A 24729-nucleotide genomic window follows, 5' to 3' on the forward strand; every position below is an offset into this window, starting at 1 on the left:
GGTGCTCAGTGTGTATCTAATGTGCTGTGATTGATAACCCCTGGTCATAATACTTTGCTTACATCTGTGTGACTCTAATCTGGTATATATTGTACAGAGGTCTGTGAACAGTCTACTTTAAAGAGTTACAAATGGTCCAGTATAAGCTGTTACATTTCTTAAACTTTGTGTTATAAAAATGAAGCAACAAAAGATCACGTCTCCTGTTAGCTGCTGATGTGGGAAGAGGAAATTGTGCATTTCAGAAAAGGACAAAGGACTAAAAAGTGTGGGAAGGCATCTCCATGCTCACTTAAATTTGGGTAGTTTTACAGATTGGCAGTACCAAAGTAAGCTTTTATCCAACATTGTCACTTGGACTTTTTATATAAACAAATCTGTCATCTGTATTTTAGAATTCTGAGTCAGAAGGCCTTGGGAATTAACTCTGCAGCTGCCTGGCACTATGCAGCCAGGATAAGTGTACAGGGATGCACACACAGCACTTCTGTACGTTTGTACCCAGCTGTGCAAATTCAAAATGTGCCCTGAGGTAGGTGGTCATAGTAAAATGAAATCTCCTGCAGGAGTTAGTGGTTGTGTCAAAACATTTCTCATCCAGAAAATGCGTAAAACTTTTTAATGGATTAACAGCTTGAGATTCTTTTCCTCATAGAAATGTTCCCTTCTGTGCACAAATTACTATTGTATACTGAATATCTCAGTTTCCTTTATTACAGCTGGAGGAGACATTTGATTCAAGAAGCTCAGCTGTTTATTTTTATGTCATTACTACTTGGCCTTTTCATAGCTGCTTCAGGGAATGAGAGCAGAGGCTGCTGGTGACATCTTCACTATTTCTCTGTATTCTGTGTATTGGGCTTGCAGCCATCAATGGCATTGATGTCCTTAATGATGGTTTTTTTGCAATTGTCCCAATGGCATTACTCAAAAAGAGTATTATGAGATTTTCATTTGGCTCATGAACAAGAAGTATTCCACCAGCCAGAGCAATATTGCTATTACCATTCACATATCCCAAGTAAGTTTTCCAGCTTCTATTTTGCTGGAAACTATATAGCCTGTCATATGAAATGGGAAGATTTTGTTATGCAGTCAGAAGGAAATCACTTTAGTTTTAGATAATTGCTAGTTTTACTCATTTGTCATTTTTAGTAATAAAGGGAAGAATTGTAACTCTGAGCCAACCAACTGTGTGAAATTATAGTGCACACAGGTTGATATTTTTCTTTTGTATCATTTAGGTTCCTCTGCAACACTGGAGTTTCTGTATGAATTGCAATATCAATCAGATGAAATTAGATATCAGCTTGAATCTTTGGTTGGCATGGAGCTGGTTGAAAAAGAATGGGATACAGAATCCAGAATTGTAACACTGATCTTTAATGTAGTATTTGCACCTAGCAAACCAATGAGGTAAGATCCTGTTCCTTACTACCAGAAGAACACATAATGAAATCCTGTCTGGTCATTTTTACTTCTATAATAATTTCCCTGCATTCTTTTCCTCATTTTGTTTTCACCTCTGAGATCTATTGGTTTAGATTTTCTCCCTTGCTTCTTCTCAGCTATCTTTGGTGTTAAAACTGACAGTGTTTCTTTTTAGTGCCTGTGAAATGATTCTTTGAGTTACTTCCATAGTCTGTGTGTGCATCGTTTTACTTCTAAACATTGGAGTATTGAAAGAGTTCCAATGAAAATTATTTGTTCTCATAATTCATAAAAAACATACAAACAAGATGGTCTCTCAGTCTTGGAAATCTTTTCCTAGACAAGCATGTGTACATATTCTTTGACTGGGTGGGATAGTTGAATTTGAAATTAGTTTCTATTGCACCAGTAACAATGATCAATAATCAGGAAATTATTCTCCTTTTTTATAATTGTCATGTGACAAATTATGTATGTGCTTTGATTTACAAGAGAACATCTCCCTTCTTTAAAAAGAAGCTGTTGAAGGGGGATCCTTTTGGAGAGAGGGAAGTTGTCCGTTCCTTTGGGTGCAGTCAGATGTGGGTCAGGAGGAGGCTGAAATGAAGCTTTTGGGACCTGCAGCCACAAAGTAAATCCAGAGTCCCAACATTACCAGGAGTGTTAGGGAACTGCTGAGTATCATGGGTTGCATGAGAAGAGTTATCTTTAGGAGGCAGGGGGTTACTCTTTATTTGCAGTAGTTCAGAGATTAATGAAATAAACAAAGAGCAAACATTTAGGAAGAATGATCCACCCACCTGATTCAGTGTCATTGTGTCAGAGGGAGGTGAATCTACAAAGCCTTTTCATTTCTACTCTCTCATCTTTATTATTTTTAAATTTGGTTTGGTTTTTTTTATCTTTGTGTACTTGAGACTTAGGCTACCTGCAGAGAACTCAATGGCTGCAATTAATTAGTTCTGTTATCTTCAGAATCTACAGCACCAACTCTCTTAGACAATCTGAAGGCATCAGAATCTGGCATTTTCCTAAAGTACATGGACCTTTGTCAGATCTATTTGATCCTACTATGAACTGCTGATATGTTTTGAAGAAAATTCTCTAACATCACAGTAATACAGAATAATGAGTAAAATAAATTTAGTTTAGGGTTTGTTTTTTTTAATTTAAAAAAGAGCAAGCAGAGTGAGAATAAAATCTCATGGCTGTGCCAAGAATGTTACTTCCATATTATGTTCTTTCTTGTAATTTGCTGTAAATATCTGGCACTATTTAATTTACATTCCAGTCAAGTTTACCTGATAAATACTATGCCATGCAAAATTAGGGATGTATTCCAGTTTAAAGTAATTTGCATTTTCATTTTACTGCAGTTTACTTCTACACACTCAAAGATTTTTTTTTGGTATATTAATAATTTATAATTTCATGTTTTATAATGTTTTTCTATGTATTGACTGTTGTTATCTGAAATTTTAAGGAGTGAGGCAACCCTTGTAATTCAGTGTACTGCAGGAGGCCTTTGGAAGTTTCCCTTGGTGTTCATTGCCACAGAGCCAGAAGTGGATGATGTGATCAACATTGAAGCAGTTGGCCTCAATAAGGAGTCCATAGTTGGCTTTAAGCTCACAAGCCAGACAAGGTAAAAACACTTACATTCAAGAATTTATGAACTTTTCTGAGGGTACAACTCCTACTCAAACACATTGGTTAGAATAAATTTGGGCAACACACACATAACTGTGATGCAGCTATTTCATCCTTATTTTCAAGAGCTGCATTGTTTAAGTAACAAATGTGATTTTGAAGCTTTGTTGTAGAAGACAGAAGCATTCTACATTTAGGCTTTGGCTTGAGAGAAAATCTGTGGAATCGATCCAAATGTTTATGTTATGATTTTTTTTTTCCCCTAAAAGGTTTAGGAAGATGTTAAAATGTGTAATACAATGTTAAGGAATGATAATAGTTCTGTGCTATTAAAGGCTCACTAGTAAGACTTTAAAAGCTAGTGCTTTTACTAATAGATTTTTTCAATGTACTTTATACGTACACCAAGTTAAAAACATTCCCTCACCTTGTGCTTTAAAGGATTTTAAATGTGCTGTTCTTATTAAAGTACTCCTATTTTATTATGTAAGTGTGCTATGAATTCATCTCTGCTTCCACTTGCTAAAATAATGGTGTGAATTTTGTTCCTCTCCTTTTTTAAAGTCCTGCAGAAACCACTGTTAATATATAATTTTTGCATATTTCAATTCTCTTCCCAGAGTTTTACAATGTTACAGTAAACTTACAATGTCATTTGTATACAGAAGGAAGTCAAAGAATAAATTGTGTGGTAATGATAGATAAGTTTTAAAATATTAAACAGGGAATCTGAATGAATCATAATGTGTACAATCCATGTAGCTCATGGAAGTTTTAAATTTTCTTTTAAATTAATGATTTTTACTATATATCTAGAAAGTGTGCCAGATATGCAGATTGACACTTTCATGGTGGATACATCCTGTGGTTTCATCCTCATCAGGAAATGTATTTGGTTACAACTGATTTATTTCCAAAATCTGTCTCTCTAAGAGGGACAGTTGTTCCAGGTTTTAGATGCCTGTCAGTGATGTTAATTGAGGACTCTGACAAAGGCTTCTATCACAGTGATCAAGTTAACAGCTTCAATAGAATGGCTGCTTCAGGAACAAAAGCAAAGCAATTGCTCTGGCAATACTGTAATCTCCTGGTAGGTGTTTGATAGCAGTGAAGATACCTGATGTTCTCCAGAAAGGTGTTATAAAACCTGAGTCATTATACTTATATGAAGGAAGAGCAGTGATAGAAGATAGATTCTCTTTTGCCCTTAAACAAATTTCAACTTTATTTTATACAGCAAGTGTTCCTCCCATACATTTCAAAAGCAAAATATAATGTTTGCATGTAGCAAAAAAGCTCTTTGTTACAAACAGCACCAGGAACTCCACTCATGAGGATGCCTTGGGAAGAGCACTGCCAGCAGGTCAGGGAGGGGAGGATCACCTGGAGTGTTGGGTGCTCCTCAGCCCTGTGAGGATCACCTGGAGTGCTGGGTCCTGTTCTGGGCTCTTCAGGACAGGACAGACATGGAAATCCTGGAGTGGGTCCAGTGGAGGGTGACAAAGATGATGGAGGGACTGGAGCATCTCAGTGAGGACAGGCTGAGGGAGCTGGGCCTGTCCAGCCTCGAGGCCCCTCATCCCTGTCTGTCAGTGTCTGCAGGGAGGGCAGGACATGGATCAGGCTCTGCTCCCTGGTTCCAGCAATGGGACAGGAGGAACAAACAGAAAGTGAGGCACAGAAGTTCCATCTGAACATTAGGAACAACTTCTTTCCTGTTTAATGACCAAACACTGGAGCAGATTGTCCAGAGAGGGTGTGGAGTCTCTCTCAGTGGAGATATCCAAGAACTGGCTGGACATAATCCTGTGCTGGAGGCTCTGGGATGACCCCACCTGGGCAGGGAGGCTGCACCTGGTGACCCACTGTGATCCCTTCCAGCCTGACCCACTCTGTGATTCTGTGAACTGCTCCATAAGTTATATATTGCTTTATCTTCCCTGTGATTTGCTTAGGAGATATAAGTGGTGGAGGTTTTGTATAGAAGTGGAACACTCAGCCAACCAACACATAGTATAGAGGACCTGCAGATGAAAAGCAATTACATGAGAAAAGCATTATATAACAGGTATAATTTAATGCTTGAATAACTCACATTATTTAGATTAAAAACAAAACAATTAAATAATCAAACATGGTTGAAAAATTTTGAATAGGATACAAAGCGCTATCCTATCAATCCTCCCTGAAAAAAAATGATCAGCCCTTTGGAATTTTCTTGGTAATCAATTAGCAGCACAGTCCATAGAGAAGCAGTTCTGTTACTTTAAGAGAGATGGGGTTTCTTATGCTGGACAGTAGCTCATGGCACTGCTGCTTGGGGAGAAACTGTGGGGGAAACAGGTTTATTTCTGAATAACCTGCTAGGGAGGGACTCTGCAGATGTGTCTTTCTTTCCTGCTACTGCCAGGAGAGAGGGGTTGCACAGCATCACTTAGAACACCTCTGCATCTTTTTGAGCTAGCAAGGTGCATAGTGATGCAACAAAGAGTATATGAGAGCCACAGGCCCTAAAAAAGCTCAGGATGTTATTAAGAACAGGTTAGGATTCATATATATTTATTTTGATATAGGAATATATATATACACACACACCCCACATTGAATGAGGATCTTCAGTGCTCCACAATAAATCTATGAGATCAATGGATTTAGCTTTCTTTACAGCTAGTGCAACCCAAATGTGGCCTTCCTTCTTAAATTCCACATTCCTCCCCTCCCTCCCCCCTCCCCCAAAATCCTGAGTGTGTACAGGATATCTCAGAATGAATTAATGATTTTGGAAGGATGATCAGTTAAAAATGGGAGGTCATTGCTACACTCTTCACAATGATCTGCAATAATGAAAGCTCCAGCAGTTCATGAAAATATGTAATGCACCCTTTCACACATTTTAAGTTCACACAATGAGAAATAGCCCAATATCTTCTCCAGAAAATAATGAAAGATACTGAGAATGCAGCTAAACAGTTTTATTGCATGAAGAAAACATGTATTTTTTAAAACTATATGCACCTATGTCAATTGGAATAGAGTAGACCAATATTTTACTTTCAGCTTTAAAAATTCCGAAGGGAAGTGTTCTTGAAGGGTTTTTGTATTGGCATTAAGCTTGATTAGAGTCAAATCAGCAGATTTCACTTCCTAAATAAGAAAAATCTACTGCTTCTAAACATTCATGGATGACCTTTTTTGGGTTTTATCATAAATGCAGGAGTAATTCAACACCAGCTGAAATCATTGGCAGCATTTCCACTGGAGTAATTTGTTTTAGTATAAACCTCTAATGTTTAAGATAATATTAGTGCTTGTTTTAATATAAATGCATTATTGAATGCCAATGGTTTACAGAATGACAGCAGTTTTAACCAAAACAGATAGAATATTATCCTTGGAAATAAAACTCACAAAAATTTATTTGATATTTATCTTAAATTATTGGTCTATTATTTTATGTTGAAATCTGTAACTGGAACATAAAATAAAAATTCTCAAAGTGATACTTTGCTTAAGAAAACTAGCCATTTCTATATTTGGCATACTGAAGATAACTTAATGTATTTTTAATCAATTAAGTTTGCGATCAGGACATTTGCATTAATGCAGAAGTGGGTTTTGGAGCTTATTTACTGCTCTATATTCCTATACAGAATTATTTTGGTGGTTGGATTCATTTCTTCACATTAAGATACTGATGTCCACCTACAGCAGAATGCTACCTTATGTTTTCCAGGGCAAATACTTCAGGAGCCAACATGAGATGTGTGGGATAGAGAGATAGATAGATAGATAGATAGATAGATAGATTGATAGATAGATAGATAGATAGATAGATAGATAGATAGATAGATAGATTGATAGATAGATATTTGTTAACACTATATTCACCTGAAAGTCTTTTGTAAACTACACTACATTTGAAGGTTTAGTCAAGCTGGGGGATAATTCTCTCCTATTTGTTCTGTCTGCTTTTTTCTCATGCAGAGTTTCCTTTCACCAATTTAATTCTGTCTTCCCACATACCTGTTAGTGATTGTTACAGTCATGTATGGCTTTCCATATACATTTTTCCATCTTTCCATCCTGCCCTGTCACTCCAAACAAACAGGATTTTTGTTACATTAAGGAAACTTCTTGGATAAACTCAGACTGCCCCTCTGAAAAATGTGGTACCTGTTGTGACAGCCTGAAAAAAAGCAAACAGCCTCATGTTGATGTGATCTCCCCAGAGGGTCATCTGCAAAATCCAAGGCTCCACCTGATTATGGAAAGAGAGCTAGAATAAAGAGGAAGAAAAGCCCCAAACTGGTGGACTGGGGAGATGAGAATAAAGATGAAATTAGGCTTTAAAATGACTGCACATGCAGATTTATTTCTCTTAACCAACTTTTCATTGTAGATTTTTCTTATTTCTTCTATGTAAATTTCCTACTGCATAGAATAAATGTTCAATTAAAATATTCCTTGGTCACACAAAATTAATTTTAATTCTGAGGAATTAGTGGGCAACCCATTTTGTTTCTGTACCCACCCTTATTTTGAAGGGAAAACAACAACAAAAAATGTTTACAATTATAATTTAAAGAAGCATTTCTATTTTACTCTAATTACTGCTATATTTCATTAGAACTACCATGAGCCAGGATTAAGTATGCGGCAAGAAAATGCATTTGGTAAATTCTCCATTCATGCTTCCTCTCCTTCACTCTCTCACTCATTGCTGTGTATGTTACAGGCCTGGATTCCTCTGCCAATCTCTTTGTTAGCAGTTCTGCAAAATTCTACCACAAATCTAAAGATGTAATTAGAATACTTCCTCTTAGTACTTCCCACACAGCGGCAGCTGCAAAGCACAAATGTTGACTGGGCTCCATTTTTTGGAGCCTGAATGGGGACTAGTGGAAAATATTGATGATGTAAACATTCAGCAGACCTTTCACAAAGTTATGTGAAAATTATGCTCATCCTTCTTAACAATACAATCCTTGACATGTCACACATTTAGCCAGGACCTGTATGCAGTCATCAGTCAACCTGCAAACAGCACCCCTGGGTAGAACAGGGATGAGACGGAAATTGTGCAGATAGAACCTCTGATTCCTGCTCTGGTTTTACAGCATGTACACACAAAAACCAGGAATCTTAGGGTTGGTAAAGCATTCCCTGACAGGCATTTGTCATGCAGTGTTTGCTCATGTTTTTTGAAAGTCCTTTAATTCTACAGCAGCCTTTCCAAAGAAGTGATAGTCAGAGTTTTAAAACTTTTCTGATGTTCAGAGTTCAGGATTTAGAGTGGTCAATTAAACCAGAGTTAGTTTGGGTATGAAACATAACCAATTTTTATAAATAATGATGAGTTACTAATTTATTTTTCCATTGCATTTTTTTTTGTCGATAAGAAATTATCTAAATCATACCAAGTATCACTAATAATTCTATAGAATTTGACAACAGCATACAATTAATATGTTTTAAGGATTTGACTATGTAATAACTGAAATTTCTTGTGTCATCCAACAGATGTTAACTACAAATTAAAATAAATACGTTTAGATATGATTAACTATTGTTTGAACTAGAACTATTGTAACATTTTAATATCCCTTATTTCTTGAAGCAGTTACCTACTTTACTTTTGTTACTCTTCTTTTATTAGCAAAAAATACCCAAGCATTTGACCAAAAGGACTATGTGCTGGTATTTTATGCATGGCTCTTCAAAATGCTGAGTTTTTTAAAGGAATACATTTCTAAAGGAATAATTTACTGCTTCAGTAGTTTTGGGAAGAGAAACATTAAACCTATTTTGAGCCATAATTTAATAAATATTTTCAGTTTCGATGAGTCTTTTATAAGTTTTGGAGTGTGAGCTCTACAGGAATATAAATTTTAAGTTCTTCTTTAGTTGAAGATGTATTGTTACTGCTATTGTTTTTTGGTTTAATAATTTGAAAATTGTGTAGCATGAGAACATTGATAAGCAGAGACTTCTATATAAGGACAAAGTTAAAGGATTAATCATAAAAATGTCCATGTAAGACAAGACAACCTCTTTTCCAGGTTGTCATGATTTGATTGTATAATTATTATTTAAATTCAAGTTAGTGTTTACTCTTGTTCATTATTTGAGTAAGGACAGAGTTTGTGTTGTCTGATGGCAGTATCAAACAGTTATGAGAGGAGTTAAGGAAAGACAGATGGGAAAACACATTTATTTTCTTTGGTTTATAAGGCTTCTGCCCTTACACTTTCTAATTCATTTGTGCTTGGTTTATATGTGTTTTCAAAACTCTACACATCATTAAGTTTTATAAAGTATGTTCTTATCTGCCACCCTTCTTGAAAAAGTGCAGACTGCCTCACAACTGACCTTCAGGGCTGAGAAATGACAAGCCAAACATTCACTCCAGAGCTGTTCACCTGAAGGATTAATCAAAAAGGAGGAATTGAATTTTAATAAGTTTAAAAACCAGAATTATTAATTTTTAATTATACACTAAATATACAGACACAGAAAACGATAATGTCTGAAATTCAGGTGCTATTCTGGGAATTTCATCTCCAGATTTCTCTTTATTATAAAAGATGAGAAAGTGAAAGCAATTTACTTGTGCTAGTGAGGTACCCAGCATCCCAGTTCATCTCCCTAATGAAAGCACTGCTTGTTTTGTCTCAGGGGGCATCTTTAGATTTACTTTTAAAACAGTGCAAGATTCATCAGTGAAAAGTTTCTGTTTCTGATTTTATATAATTTTTTAATTACTGGGTTTTGTACCATCTTCATCACAATCCCTGCTGGCCTATCATCTTACAGCTTTATATTTAATTTGTCAGGATTTCTATTTTCCTGACTTGGACATAGTTTTACTCTGAGAAGCATTTTGCATCCAGTAGACACCCTGACTCTTTTGTTAAAATTGACAGGCTTTGGGAACAGGGAAGTTTTAGCTGTGATTATATGTGTTCATGCAAATTCATATGCCTTTATGTATTTTACTCAAAAATTATAGCTGCCTCTAGCACCTTGTGATAATGCTGTCAAGAAGCGTGCAGATTTTATTTAAAGCTTTTTTTACTTTTTTTCTTTCCATTTTTAAAATCTGACAAGGGTGATGTAATAATATTATTTTTCTTTGACTTGGTAAATATCTTGTGCATAATTATAGGTGAGTTTTTTGACAGTTTCACTTTAAACTCTCTGATCCCCTTGTCTGGACAAAAACTGTGGCTTTTTCTCCTCTGTGTTTTCTGACCGTTTTGATGTCTCTTAAAAATTCCAAAGCAATCTACTGTTGCATATCTCCCTGCTAAGAGGCAATTTCTGCAGGAATAAAATCTGTATTTTCCTGTGTCTGCTGTGTAAGTAGCCTGTCCCCTGCCTCATCTCCCTAGCATTTCATCATCACATCTGTGGTCCAAGTCATGCTCTCGGATGTCCTACAAGGACACCAAGCACTTACCAGGAGCTCTCATCCCTAACTATTCACTGGAAAACAGACTGAGCATGGGACACTGAAAGTGCTGCCTTGAAATGTTCTGAAGCTAGTCAACAGAGCAGTGATGCTGGAAATGAAGACCTGTGTCCAGGTCGGTTTTCAGCATGAAAATATTTATCTCAGGCATTTTTGATGAGTGCTCTGCTCTGCTGCTCAGAGTCTAGATCTGTCACTTCTTTTTGATCCCATTCCTGCCATCTGTGTGTAGTAGGTGTGCTCTAGGCATTCAGAGCTGAGCACTTCCTTTGGGAAACAAAGATGTGAAAATTCCAGGCTTATGTGGCACATGGATGGGAGCTCAGGCCCGGCAGGATTAGTGCTGATGGCCCAGGGCTATATACTCAGTGGCACAGCTTTAGGCACCACAAAAAGATGTTATTAGCATAAGTTCCATGTCAAGACTGGAAGACTGGAAATGCAGTTTCAGACATGGAGTACCTTTGCCCACCATGCTGTCACCTAAAGGAAAAGCCAGGCTAAATCTGCTGATTCACCTGAGTCCAACAGCACTGCTAAGTATCAGTTCATTTTTTTGGTGGCAACAGAAGCTTTTTGGTTTCTGTTTTCTGCACCCTCACTGTTTGTGTCTATAAACTGGCAGTGTGACCTTTTTTTCACGAGAGCATTTTGAATATAGAACAACCTTTCATGAGAACACATTCCAAGAGAGGGCTATTTTTAAACACAATGACATAGGCCCAGCGTGCCACCCACAGGATAGAGCTTGCCCAGGAAATGTGGAACATTTCCGTGGAGATATGACTTGCCATAAAATATTAAATTTCATTCCTTTGTGGGTATTTTCTTTGAAAAGTGTTATTTCTGGTGTGACAGTCCATGAATAAACAGATTTAAACAGCTTTTCTTTGAGATGCTGTTAGCTTTCCATTCTTCAGGTTTTATCAATACAGGAAAATATATTCCCTCTAAGCCTGCACGATACTTGCCCTGCTGCACAGTGCCAGGGTGTTGTGGATTAATTTTTGACCATCCCATTGTATTTCTACTTTCAATTTCCTGTGTTCTCCTTCTATTCAGAGGGTGATAGAGTTGTCCTCAGCAACACACATAAAGACTAAAAGGAGAATGCCTCACCAGAAAATACAAAAATGTACGTTCCTTTCATGCTGAGAATGTTCATGGCAAGAATTCCGTGAGGAATTGTGATGGACAGGCTTTAGTTTGCAATTGGCCTAGGATTGTTTTATAGTGCTCAGCCACTGTCTTCACCAGGACTAGGGGTTTTCTTTGGGTCCAACAGCACTGCTGTGAACCAAGGCATTAGACAAGATCTGCAGTACCTGTGACAGAAATTCTTTGAGATAAGAGATACACAATATTATCAATACAGGAACTTAATTATGTTACTGTAAAAATCTTAAAATGTTCAGTCTATGGCATATGAAAAATGTGAAAACAGTGATAAAAAATCATTATTTTTCATATCTTCATTTCAAGGCTTTACAAACTCCCTCCTAGTCTAGTAACACTCTGCCAGAATGCAAATTCAGTTCTAGTCATAAACCTTAATAAAATGGGTAGCTTATCAGTTTTATTTGATTAGAGATTGGAAAAGGGAGTACTTTTAATAGGAAAAATGGATTGTCACTCTAATATGGAATTTACTTCTATCACTATTATGATATTTTTACAAGTCAAATTATTTTTTTTTCTAGTGGCAAATGCTATCATTATTCCATAGTTAATAGAATATTATAATAGCATGTAAATGTGTTTGAAATTGAATACCAGTATGCAGGTCCCTGTGTATAAATAAAGAACCACTACAAAATAATTACTCTGTAAGTAAGAATGCTGTTAATATTCCATATTCATTCCATGCCACGTTTCCTGAGTCATGCCACATGGTGGCCTAAGTGTTAGACTGCAGCTAAATTCTGTGAAGATTCTGTAAAAGGCACAACAGTCTCCTGTGCTTTTCTGCAGGCACCCAGAGCCATTCACTGCACACTTCCTGGCAGGCAGTGATCCTGATTTCCTTGTGATGCCACAAGCTGGAGAACTTCTCCCAGAGGGCACAGTGGGAACCCATATAACAGTGGGATACAAGCCAAGGATGTATGGCAGGAAGCACACAGCAACCCTGGTCATCGAGGTAAGCCTTCCCCAGGGCAATCACAAATCCTCCTTCAGGAGTGCCAGCAGGAAGAGAAATCCTGCACCAAGGAGCAGCACTGGAGCACACCCAGTGCATGTGCTGGGATGGCTTTGCTACTCCTCATGATGGACAAGAATAAAAGTAAATTTGGAGAATCGACTGATGACAAACTGAAAAAAACGTACTGTATTTTACACTTTATTCTAATTTCTGCATTATCCTTTTGCCATCAGCACCAGAGGTAGATACTTCATCTTGATACGTTTGCCCCAACTCCACAGGCAACATGATTTTCACAGAGAATCAATATAATCCTGTTAGGAACTGGTGGAGAATATAAAAGTAATTGAATATGTGAAGCCTAAGTTATTGATTTTAATTGTATTGTACATCTTATATGATCAAAGGCTCCAAGAAGGCAGGTACCCAACTGTGGAGGAGAGAATTTCAGAGCACAAAGCCAGGAATAGCTCTTTTGAAGCAAGTTGCAAAATAAACAAAAATTATTTGCAACCAAATAGCCTGTGTAAGTGTGAAGGTCAGGAAACATTTGAAGACATGTATTCCTTCAACAGTTAAAATGCTCTCAGAAACCAATTTTCAAGTTTTAAGTTATTCTTTAGAAGGAATCTGTTGAAAATACACAGCAGGGGCAAAACCTCACATTCTCTATAAATCATGGTTTGTACTTCCACTCTATTCACTGCATGCTGGTAGTGTTTTCAGACTACTATATTAGAAGTGAAGCAGCAATATTGATTTAAGAAATAAGATGGTCAGAACAAAGTTGATAAAAAGATGCATGGTAAATCACTATAGTGTTTTATCTCTATAAGTGACAACTTGTATAACAGTGAATAAGAAATTCAAATCCTGGAAAAAACAAGGTCCTTCAACCCCTCCTGCTTGTTTTCTTTTACTGTATTAGATGTCTGATTAATGCAATCTCTTTACATAAACAGCAATGATGATTATCACTCTTCCATTTGAAAAATAAGATAGCTTACTGAATATATTCTGTGCTATTTTGTGTTTAAAAAGCAGTGTATGACACAGCTACAGAGCTCAGACACTTGAAGTTTTGGAGCTGAACTGCTGTTTTTAGGCATGGCACATACAAATGCAGTACCTGTGCTTGTCCTTGGCTTAGCTTTCATCACTAACAAGGAGATTTTACCATAAATGTGTCTGGAATGGGACAAACACAATGATCAAAGGCTATTATTAGCTCTCTAAGAACTCAGGCAGTAATTCAGAATTTCCTTTTAGGAATTTATCACTATAGATGGCCTGTGTCTAATTGGTTTTTTTAGCCACATGCACTCACACCTCAGTCTGTGGTTATGATCTAGGCAGACAGCTCTTCTCATCTGCACCTTTGGTACTGTGTGTGGCTGCAGTAAGTCAGTCAGTCATACATATTACATATATATATATATATATATATATATATATATATCAGATCACATCTTGTTGTATCTATTCCTGGATATTTAAAAATGCATCAAGGATTCTTGATGCTCATAAGCACATTTAGGACCAGTATAACTCCATCACAGTCTGTTAGAGATGTTTCTAACATTCTCACTCAAATTGCAGAATTAAGGGGTTTCAGTAATGTTTTGATGAGGCTTCTGTTCTCTTTGCTCTTTTTGGTAGACCTTTTCTGTACTCCTGACTTCCCCCTTTGTGCTCCACACAAGCTTTAACTCCTGCAGTTCTGGTGGAAGGCAGAGCATCTGTGGCTGTGTGTGATTCAGCTGCTGTGCTCTCAGCACTGACCTGATGTAAGATTTGATGAGATGTTGAGAATACCTGATACTCATTTCTGCCTTTTGTGTTGGTTGAAATAATTTCCATTAGTAAACTGAGGGAGACAGACTTAGTAAGGTATATTACATAAAAGCTGTATTAAATCATTCTTATTTGGGGAATAACAGTGGAGGTGGTGAAATGCAATTAGTGTTTGACCTAACACTGAAGAACCTTTCTTGCATGTATCCTCTCTAGCCAATATATTGGCTGAGGCTCTGGGCTATTTTTAGAAATGTTGAAGAAGCTTCTTTTCTTTTGCAGTGCCTCTCTTCTGCTGCTGCTGTAACAAAGGATTACAGTGCTCTTGCTTTAAAATGTCTTTTGCATTTCCAAGGGTAAACTCATAGTCCTAACTCTAACATATTTTAATATTAAATTCTTTGAACAGTGAGTATCAGATTTGTAATTTTTTTGTGTTTCAATGAACAGTGATAATTAGGCTGTAAAATAGCAGAGGTAGCACTGTAAGTTCTTTTGTTTATGTTCATCATTACAATTGTGTTGAAAGGAAAATGGGAGGTTGGGATTATGGAGGAAGATCCTACAGTCATCTTTTTCTCATTTGCTTTTAAATTTTAAACCCAAATATTGTATGTACAATTTTTTTGTTTTATTACCCTGCTGAGAACCCAATGCTGAGAAGCTAATTAGCATTAACATATATGTAACAGTCTCTCTACGAGAACTTAGTGTGTACATTTTACTAACTGAATGCATATATATATGTATAATTGAAATCATGTTGTCTAGTTTATATTTCTGCACAAAAATCAAGTACTTTGTGGGATATGGTATGAATTCTTTGAGAATTCAATTAATTCTTTAATATTCATGAATACTTACAGTAGATTTTATTAATGGCAGGAAACCTTAATTACTTTGCTGAAGCAGTTAAAGCTCTTTAACCATCATTAAAACTTCTGTTCTCAGTCAACTACATCTCAAAACAATTGAAGTTAGATAATTATTTAAATAGCTGCTAGGAATCTTAATTTTGCAGATGTGACATAGAAAATTACTTACAAATTTTATGTAGATCAAAGAATGGACTATTACACAAAGGCAGTAAGGAAAATAATCATGCTTGTTTCTTTGAAAAAGCTTGTAGCTTTGAATGAGGACATCAAAACTTAATTGAGCTACAGGTGAGAAACAGCGAAACTGTGCCTGAACAGCATTTTTAAATAGCTATTTTTCCATAATCAAACTTCTAAATTTAGAATTGCCTTCATAAACAGTGCAGTTCTGAATTAAAAAAAAAAAAAAATTATATATATTATCCCTAATGATAAGTAAGTGAAGAGAGCACACTACTCAGATGAGCTGTAGAATGCTGTGAGGACAGAAGGGACTTGGTGAGCCCCAGTGACATCCCAGAGCTGTGCTGTGCCAGTCAGGCTGAACTGACAGAGCTGAGGGATGTCAAGGTGCAGCTGGGGCTGGAATCACAGCCAGGCACAAGGGGGGAGCAGCCAGGAGCATGGGAATCCTTGGCAAAGGGAATGTTCCTGTAGGCTTGCAGTTAATTTCCTTCCACTGTGCTGAATTCAGCTGGAGACCAGAGCAATTGCTTTGTAATTCATGTGTGAGACTTCTGAGATATTCTAAAGCAGGAGGCACACACAATAAGTCTTAAATGATAAAATAGGTGTCAGAGTGAACCAGATTGCAGGTAACATTATCAAGCCCTCCAGAAGTCAGGCTTGTGCACCTTTATTACTGAATAATCACTAACTTAGCCTATGGAAGATAGCATATCAAAACCATTTGTCATGCTGTTCTGCAAATAAATGATGCAGTGTGCCAGCCACAGTACCCAGGTGTGGCTTCTCTAAACTTGTCTATGCAAACTTGCATATCTTAACAGCAAACAGTACTGTTACATATTCAGCAGCTTGCTGAAGCTGCCTTGTTCCTGGTGGATTTCTTAATTAGCATAGTTCAATGTTATTTTAAATTTTATCTCTTGAAAAGAATGAGCAAGGAAAAATGTAACTAACTTACTAGAATAATTGAAGTAGTTTCCCATTAAATAAGATAGGTGCTGGCTTGAGTTGTAGGATTAGAAACAGAGTGCAGAATCAGTACTCAACATTTTTGATTCACAAGCATGAGGAAAGGTTACTTTACTTATTGAGATTTATAGTTTTGATAATGGAAAAAGGTGATAATAATGTGGGAACCATTGCTGTAAAAGGGTACTGAGAACAGTGTCAGTTCTGGAGGATTTTGTTATGTAATGTCTGAGCAATGTTGAGAAACACCTAATATTTGAAGTTCAGAAACCAGTTAAGTAAATTTTAATTATATCTGGAAGTATTCTTTAAGCTAAGAAAATTTTTCTTATGCATCTTCTTTATTAGCAATTGATCAGAGCCTGGATGGGCATTTGTCTGCTTGTGGGAGGTGGTTTTTATTGCTATGGATTTTTCTCCCCTTCTTTCCTTCACTTATCAAGCTATCATTGTCTTGATCCATGAATTTTCTTGTCTTTGCTCTTCCCTTACAAAGTTTACATAAAGGTTTACATTAATTTAATTCTGTATACACTGATGGTAATTGTTTTTTTTTTTTTTGTTTTGTTTTGTTTGTAAAACAAAACCTTGCAGTATAAATCAATGGCTGGGAAATATTTGATGCAATACCTGTAATTTCCTCTGGTTTTACTTTTTAGGAAGTCTTGTGAATTGCATTTAGATTTTTTTGAGTTAACAGTATTTGGAAGCTAACTGGAATACAATATTCCTTGAAATTCCTGATCCTTGCTCCCAATCCACTTTCCTAACAGATTGCTTTGGCAATTATTTACCATGTACTTCAATAGCACTTCCAGCCTACAGGGAATACCCATGGATAATCTGTGTTTTGCAAATTATTCCTATGAATCATGATCCATCAGTAAAAAAGGGTTGGACACCAAACAAATAGACTTTTAAATAAATTATTTAGTGACTGTTACCAGTAGTGGCTGAATAATTTGCTTCATGAACATTACTCAGTCAGCCATCAAGATGATTGAATGACTTACTTGAATAACTTACATTGTGTAATAAGAAGTGGCAGTTTATGTCTCATTTTTAATTGTTAAAAGCATTTTTCAGAGAGATTTAGCTCAGTACATGGCCATTACTCCAGTCAGGTGAGCCAAATTGTTATTCTCTTCACATTTTGATTCAGGAATACGGAGGTTTTGAAAAAAGAAAGTCATTCATTTCCACAAGAAATCCTCCCTCAGATTGTCAAGGACATTCAGAATATGCTCTGGTCTTCCTTCTTAAATTGTGTGTGAAATAGGCCTAGATAAGCATCACAGGGAGCCTGGATTCTTAACTACCTATGTTTATATCAGATATATCTTCTTAACAGAGATTCTCTTTTGTAATTCTGTTTTAGTCATAGTACAGATTGCAGTGGATTTGATACTTTCAACCTTAGACTTTGTTACTACCAGAGCTAGTATTGGAATTATTCCAAATTTGATACAATAAACCACATTGCTTTAAAAATAGGAAGAAGTGTTCCTCTGATTTGGGAAATTTTGGCCGGCTTTTGAGGCAAGTAAATACTGTTTGTAAATCAAATATTCCATCATAATTCTATGGTCATATGTGGATTGCCTTTGAAAGTCTCTCTTCTTCCTCTCCACCATTCCAGGAAAGTCTGAAACTGTGATGATCTGTGTTTGTTTTCCTTTGCTGTGATGTGTCTGGCCTGGAAACCCAAAGCAGCAGCTTTGAGGCACTTGCATGAATTTTGAAGATAGATTTGCTCTTGCTGCAGTGTTCATATTGGTTAGAATAATTACTGGAGTTAAGCTTTACAGACTCATCCCAAAAAAAGTTACTTAAAGCTTGAGCAACTAATATTGTGCTCTTGGAAATGAAGTATTGTAGTAAAAGAGACATTTGTGGTTGCCTAAAGTTTACTGAAAATTACTTAAATCTGGGTTGCCTTGAAAATGACTAATTTCTGGGTGGTTCTAATGCTAAACAAAGAACCCCAAGTTATGCTGACAATTACAGTAACTTCTCCATATGTGTAACACTCATTTTCCTTTAGCAGAAAATGCTGAGCTTACCTTAAACAACAGTAGTTTTTTCATTTAATGTGTACATAAATTTTTTCTCGATGATTGTTTCCAGTAGTCTTTGATGATGGCACATGATTTACAATAGGTGAACTACCATAGTTCAAGATGAGATTTTAGGGTGGAGTTGCAATGTCTCCTACCACAGAACACCTGACACAGCAGCAGAATAGGCAGCTTTTTTCAACAAGTCAAGCCATAACCCTTTTTTTTTTTTCCCACTGGACACACAATCCAGGATATTTCTATGGCAAACAGAAAATTAACATAAGGTTATTACTACCATGAAGTCTGTATCTATTGTTTGATGCAAGTGAAGTTGAGAGATGGAATAGCCCACCATTTTTGTTTAAATCACACTATTACTAATTCTATGGACAGTCAAGTCACAATATGTGTGGATTTATTGAACAAAGATTTTTTTTTAGTTACTTGCTACTAGGTTTAAATCATTGGCTTATACACCTTTCATATCTTTTCTCTGACCTTGAAATAATCCATGAGACTCACACAGTGAGTATGACACTGAGGATAAATTACCTTTAAACTAAATTATTCATCTGCTTTATTAAAGAAAGATAAACTATTCAATTTTGTACTGAAGTTAATGAATGAATGAGCTCATTTTGGAGAGCCACTTCTCTTAAATGACAGCTTTACCTTTAGCCATGAAGCTGGTTCATGTCACACCTGCTTTTGCTGGTTGTTACCTTTACAAACAGTAGAGTTACTAGTTCATTTCACAGTATTATATAAGGTTGAGAATAAAGATGAGTTAATCTGCCTGTTTTACACAGAATAATACTCAATTTAAATTTAAATTTGGCTTTTAGTAGGATAATAATAAAAATTTTGAAAAACTAAGCATGCATGGTGAAATATCTACCTAGTTCTCATTTACTAATCTTACTGGAATAAGGCAAGTGATTCAGCAGACAGCATGTAAAATCACTGCTGCCCATTTTCAAGTAAAGGTTTCTTTAAAAATACACAGCAAAAACCCCTCAGTTATTATTTCAACATTGGTGCAGAAAAGTATAATTCAGTAGCCAGAATTCTGGTTAAAACTACAATTAGAGATTCATATGATGATGGCATTTAGGATCTGTAAGTGTATGCAGTATATCTGTGAAATAATATAAATGCTCTTTAAGTGCACAGCAGAGAACAAAGACTGAGCCAAAGAGTTTATGGTTTAATGTTCTGAAACTTCTTTTTGTTTAATATCTGTATTATAAATTCAAACCTGTTTGCAATGATACTCCTTAAATATAATATAATTTGTCACCGAACAATTCAAAACAAAAAAAAAAAGGGTAGCAATTAGAATGGTAGGAAGAAGCATATGAAAGATAACAAAGATAAACAGAATAGATTCAAACTTTTTCAGTGGCAAGTATAAAACTGATGTAACAAAACTTAGTAAAGTCAAAAACTATCATGATTTTTTCCCTTTTCTGTATATTGCTGTAAATATGGGATGCCTCCACAGAAGGTTGGAGGTGGAGAAGGTTCACTGCTCATCTCTGTGCCTTTTGCAGTGCTTTACCTAGACCATAATTAAGTGACAAAATGCAATTAATAGCAAGGCAAATATACACACTGTGCTTTGGAGATGGTTGACAGCATTTATGGTGTGTGAATAGTGGTCACAATTTCTTTGTGTATTGTGGCACCTCTCTACAGGCCAGATCTGGCTGGGGTACTGCCATGCCCAGCAGCAGAGCAGGAGCAGAGGGCTCACACTGGAATTAATAAATTGGTCACAAATCCAGCCATGTGGGAAGCTGGACTGCCAGCTGAGAAAAAGACTCATGAGCTTTGAGGGTTGACTCTAGCACTGTTTTCCTGAGCAATTTGAGAGCAGATCAGCCTTTCTGACCTTTTGTTTCCTTAGATGAAGAATGACATTGTTAGGTCTAATGTTTCTATCTACAATGGATTGTTCTAAGGATTAAGTTTTAAATGGGTAATGAATTCCATGAAGTTCAACTCTTCCTGTAATGATAAAACTGCAAGCAGCAGAGAAAGGTGACCCTCTGAGCTGTGCCCCTGTAGTTCAACACAGCAGGAGAGCACCAAAAACCTGCTCTGGAACCACAGCACAGCTGTGTGACTGCACTGCTGTGTCCTGGGAAAGGCAGACCTTGGGAATTTGGAAATACCACTCATTCCATGTGACTTCTGTCTGCTCTGAGACTGCAAAGTCAGAGAATCTATGTATCTATGTTCTGTGTACTATGTTCATGCTCTGTGTTCTGTATAAAAGCCAAATTTCACTTGTATGAATACATTTTCATAGACTTATACATGCCATATTTTTACTCAGTCTTCCTCTATTGGTTTTATCTCAGGAGAAAGAAAAGCCCCAAATATAAAACCTGAGATTTTCTGAGTCACTAGGTGTGAGGGAATTGATAAGAGTCTATGCCTAAAGTGGGCATGCAATACTTTGTCTCCTTTTGCACAGTGCAAAGCTGGGCATAATGACATATCATTTGAGATTCCATGCTATCTTTTGGGTTTGTAATATCACTGTTGTTAGCTTGTAGTTTTGGAAAATTTGTTTTAAAGAAAAAGAGAATAGAAAACTAAAACCCAGGAATATACCTTTTTCCAGATATAATGACAGGAAAGTGCTAGAAACTTAGAATAAAGATTTCAAAAATTAAAGTGATGCATTATGAAAAGAAAAGTATTGGAAGATCTGCAAAAATTACATGAGTTTTTAAAAACCAAAAGTCTGTTTCAGGACAGAAATGAAGCATGGCAGGTAGACAGCAGTATGCCCTAATATTCATAGAAATAAAAGTCCTTAAGTGTGGATAGATGGGATTTGTAGTAAGAATAAGGACCATGTACTCAGGAAGAATCAAGTATGCAAGCATTACAAGACATGACATGGAAACATATGTTCCATTCCTAGAGACCAGTTATAAACAGAGAGCAAATGAAGAGTGTCATTTTCAATCCACATAAATATGCCTCAAACCAGAGATTCCAACATGAAGCTTCAATTCTCTTGTGCATGCTCTGAATCCTTTTGTCTTGGTTTTGTTCATTGTTTTAATGTGAAAATCCCACCATTTGATATTACCATTGTTACAGATAGCAGAGCTGAAAGTGAATCCTGCTGTACAAACTTGAGACATTTACGTTGTAGTAAGGAACAGTCACCTTTGAAAAACATACAGAGCTCTTTGAAAAACATACAGACTTCTGGGATTTTTAAATAAAAAAGGAATTTTAGATCAGCCAGGGAAGGTAAATTTCTCATCTTTGTTATGCCAGGTCCTGGAAAAAGCTGAACCTGATTTCAGTTCTTTGTTCCAGGACTGCAATTCTCATTCTGTGTTTTTCTAATGCATTACATGGAAAAGAACAAACCTCTTTTGAAATCAATGTTGCATCTAAAATCACTGATGAATTTACAAGCTATTTGATCACTGATTTTTTTTTTTTTTTTCTGTTCATTATTTTCAGACACAATCAATGCAGTGGACATATATAATCAATGGACTTCCTCCACAGACTGAACCACCCACGGCGGCAGCAAAAGTGGTTTGCACCAGCAGCTACAGAGGATCATTCACAGTCCGACAGCGCAACTTTGTACGCGAAAATCTGAAACTTATAACCACTGGAGCATCCTCACCAATCAAAGGAGCACCCTTGGTCCTTAGGAATAGACAGAAAAAGTTAGAATCTGTTAATTTTTGGTGAGGGAACAAATAAATTCTGCAGATAAAAAGAACATGTGGTTTGTTATTTTTTTTTTAAACAGATATTGTATGTATAGGTTGTATGTTCTGTGTGGAAGTTTCAGAACACTGGTGCCCTAGTAATATTCCTGGTTTTCTGAAAGGGATTTTGGATGCTTAAAAAATTATTTATGTCATGCAGATGTCAGCAAGTTCAGAGAAAAAGCTTTATGTTTAAAAAAATTATATCTGAGGATTGGGTAACTCAAACTAGTGCTTTGCCTTCTGAAGGACATTGGTTTAATAAGACTGTAATAAGAGGTTTCAATGAACATTCTGTGTGATATTCAGCACATTACACCCATGCAGACCAAGCAAGAAAAAACAATCCCTGTTCTCTTCAATAAGAATATCCTTACCTTTTCTTGCTTTGGCCAATTTCATTAATTAGGACATCTTTGCTGTGTATAAAATAATAATCTTGTTATTTTCAAACATTACAAATCTTTGATCATTATACATAGCACAGAAGTGAAATAAAATATCCTGCTGCAGTAATTTTACGTCAGGTATATTTTATAGAGTGCTTTAGAATATTAACATATGGAAGGCTATGAGAATTCAGTGAGGAATGAAGACAGATTTTCCTTTTTTTCCCTAGAATAAAAAAATCAGAGGTGCTATTCCTAGTGTGTTTCTATATCCATTCTTTAGATGGGAGTTCAGGCTTTCTCTGCTTCTGATATAATGTGGAAAATTAGATCTATGCAGACATGCTTTGTAAGATCATTGGATTGGTAACTCCTGACTCCTTTCTTCATTGGGATGGTTTTTCCTGATTTTACTAACAGAACATAAATTGTATTTTTGCCTTTATTTTGGTGGCAAAACATACTTTGACAAAAAGATGGCTTGGCACAGACTAAGTGCCTTCTTGGCTCCAATACAGAACGAGCATCAGGAATGGGGAGCCTGAGAACAGCCTATGTAGGTCAGTGCAAATGAGCACCAATAAAACCCTTTTACCGCAATGTGCTTGAGGATTTTGTTTATGCCACACATTTTTAGAGAAGCTATTACAGAAAATGTTGGGAGCACATAAAACAGCAATGGTGCTGTTTAATACCTTTTCTAAATGCAGGGTGCCCCATTTTGGTCAGAAACCAGGTAATCTGAAGTGAGAATAAAATCAGCTTTATAAATTCAGTGGACAACACTGGAAAGATGCTGTCCATACTGATATCTCTAGAAGACATTGAGAAAGAAGCTGCTGTAATATTTATCTTAAATGCTGCTGAGACCACAAATGCAGCTGGGTTTCATAGGAAGGCTCTATCTGCATATATAAATGAAGCAAGTGTTTATCTGACCATAAGAAATCAGAATTTATGGACCAGCAACGATTTCACAACTAATGATTGGTGTTCAGGAAATATTTCATTGACTGCATCTTTTTGTAAAAGTGTTTTTATCCTTGTTTCACTCCTTTAAAGTTATGGTTTCATATTTAAAATGGCACTTTTTTGCAAGATGCACAAAATTTTCTAATTCTCCCAGAAATGGATTAGCAGGTGGTGTAGAGGTGAATCACTTAAAAATTACATGGTGCTCACTCCAGAAATGTTATGCCTGATTTACTTGCCTGCACTTGCTGCTGTATGTATTAGATTTCAAATTCTGTCATACATCTAAACATTTTAAACATCCATGGGAAAATGTGCAATAAAATAGTACCAGAGGGGTGTTTTCAAAGGAACCATTTATATTTTAAAAGGGATGAATGCATAATCTGTGCTTGCAGGACAGAATTATGGGGTTTTATTCAATGTGTACAAAGTCACTTCTGAGCTATGCAAGATATGCCATTGTCAATTGAATTTGGACCTAATAGTAAAAATGTATTTTTCTAATTTCTTACAGTTTAAACAGAACTAAGCATATTTTTTCTGATATGAAGAATACACTTGCAAAGATGATTTAAAGAAAGACCATTTTAGCTGTGTGGTTGTAACATACACAGTGTTTTACATAATATCTGCATGCATTTATGGATTACAGTGACTATATAAACTGTTAAAAATAAATTCATTTTTGCTACTTAGCTTGATAATTTGCAATTCCATTGCTGAGGTGACTGTATTATTTGTAATGCAAGGACTAATTCCAAGTATATCTCTTAAAAACTGTTTCTAAGCAGCAGCATTGGAAGATTTCCAGAATGATAACTTCCATTCATTACTTGCTTCCTCCTTTTTAATAGAATTACTGAACCATTTTGAAAATATTAGTGCTTCAACTCCTGGAAGGAAAGGTCTCACATGGTAAAAGATTACAAAATGCTGGGTGTTTTTTTTTAATTTACATATTTCACTTCAAAGTTTTTGGACCCACCATTAAATGTGAGCTTCAGAAGAGCTGGGCAAGCTCACCA

General features: G+C 36.2%; 1 protein-coding gene across 1 annotated transcript in view; it reads left to right on the forward strand.

Moving 5' to 3' along the window:
• The window catches only part of CFAP47 (cilia and flagella associated protein 47), a 264229-nt gene extending 239827 nt beyond the window's left edge, over nucleotides 1–24402 (forward strand). The window contains exons 61-64 of the mRNA XM_054628349.2: nucleotides 1245–1416; nucleotides 2915–3076; nucleotides 12524–12692; nucleotides 22081–24402. Of these exons, the coding sequence (XP_054484324.2) occupies nucleotides 1245–1416; nucleotides 2915–3076; nucleotides 12524–12692; nucleotides 22081–22320 (743 nt within the window). The 3' untranslated portion in view covers nucleotides 22321–24402. The remainder of the gene's footprint in view (nucleotides 1–1244; nucleotides 1417–2914; nucleotides 3077–12523; nucleotides 12693–22080) is intronic.
• Nucleotides 24403–24729: the final 327 nt, after the last annotated feature.

The sequence above is a fragment of the Agelaius phoeniceus genome, chromosome 2 (assembly GCF_051311805.1).
Source record: "Agelaius phoeniceus isolate bAgePho1 chromosome 2, bAgePho1.hap1, whole genome shotgun sequence".
In the NCBI taxonomy this organism is placed as follows: domain Eukaryota; kingdom Metazoa; phylum Chordata; class Aves; order Passeriformes; family Icteridae; genus Agelaius; species Agelaius phoeniceus.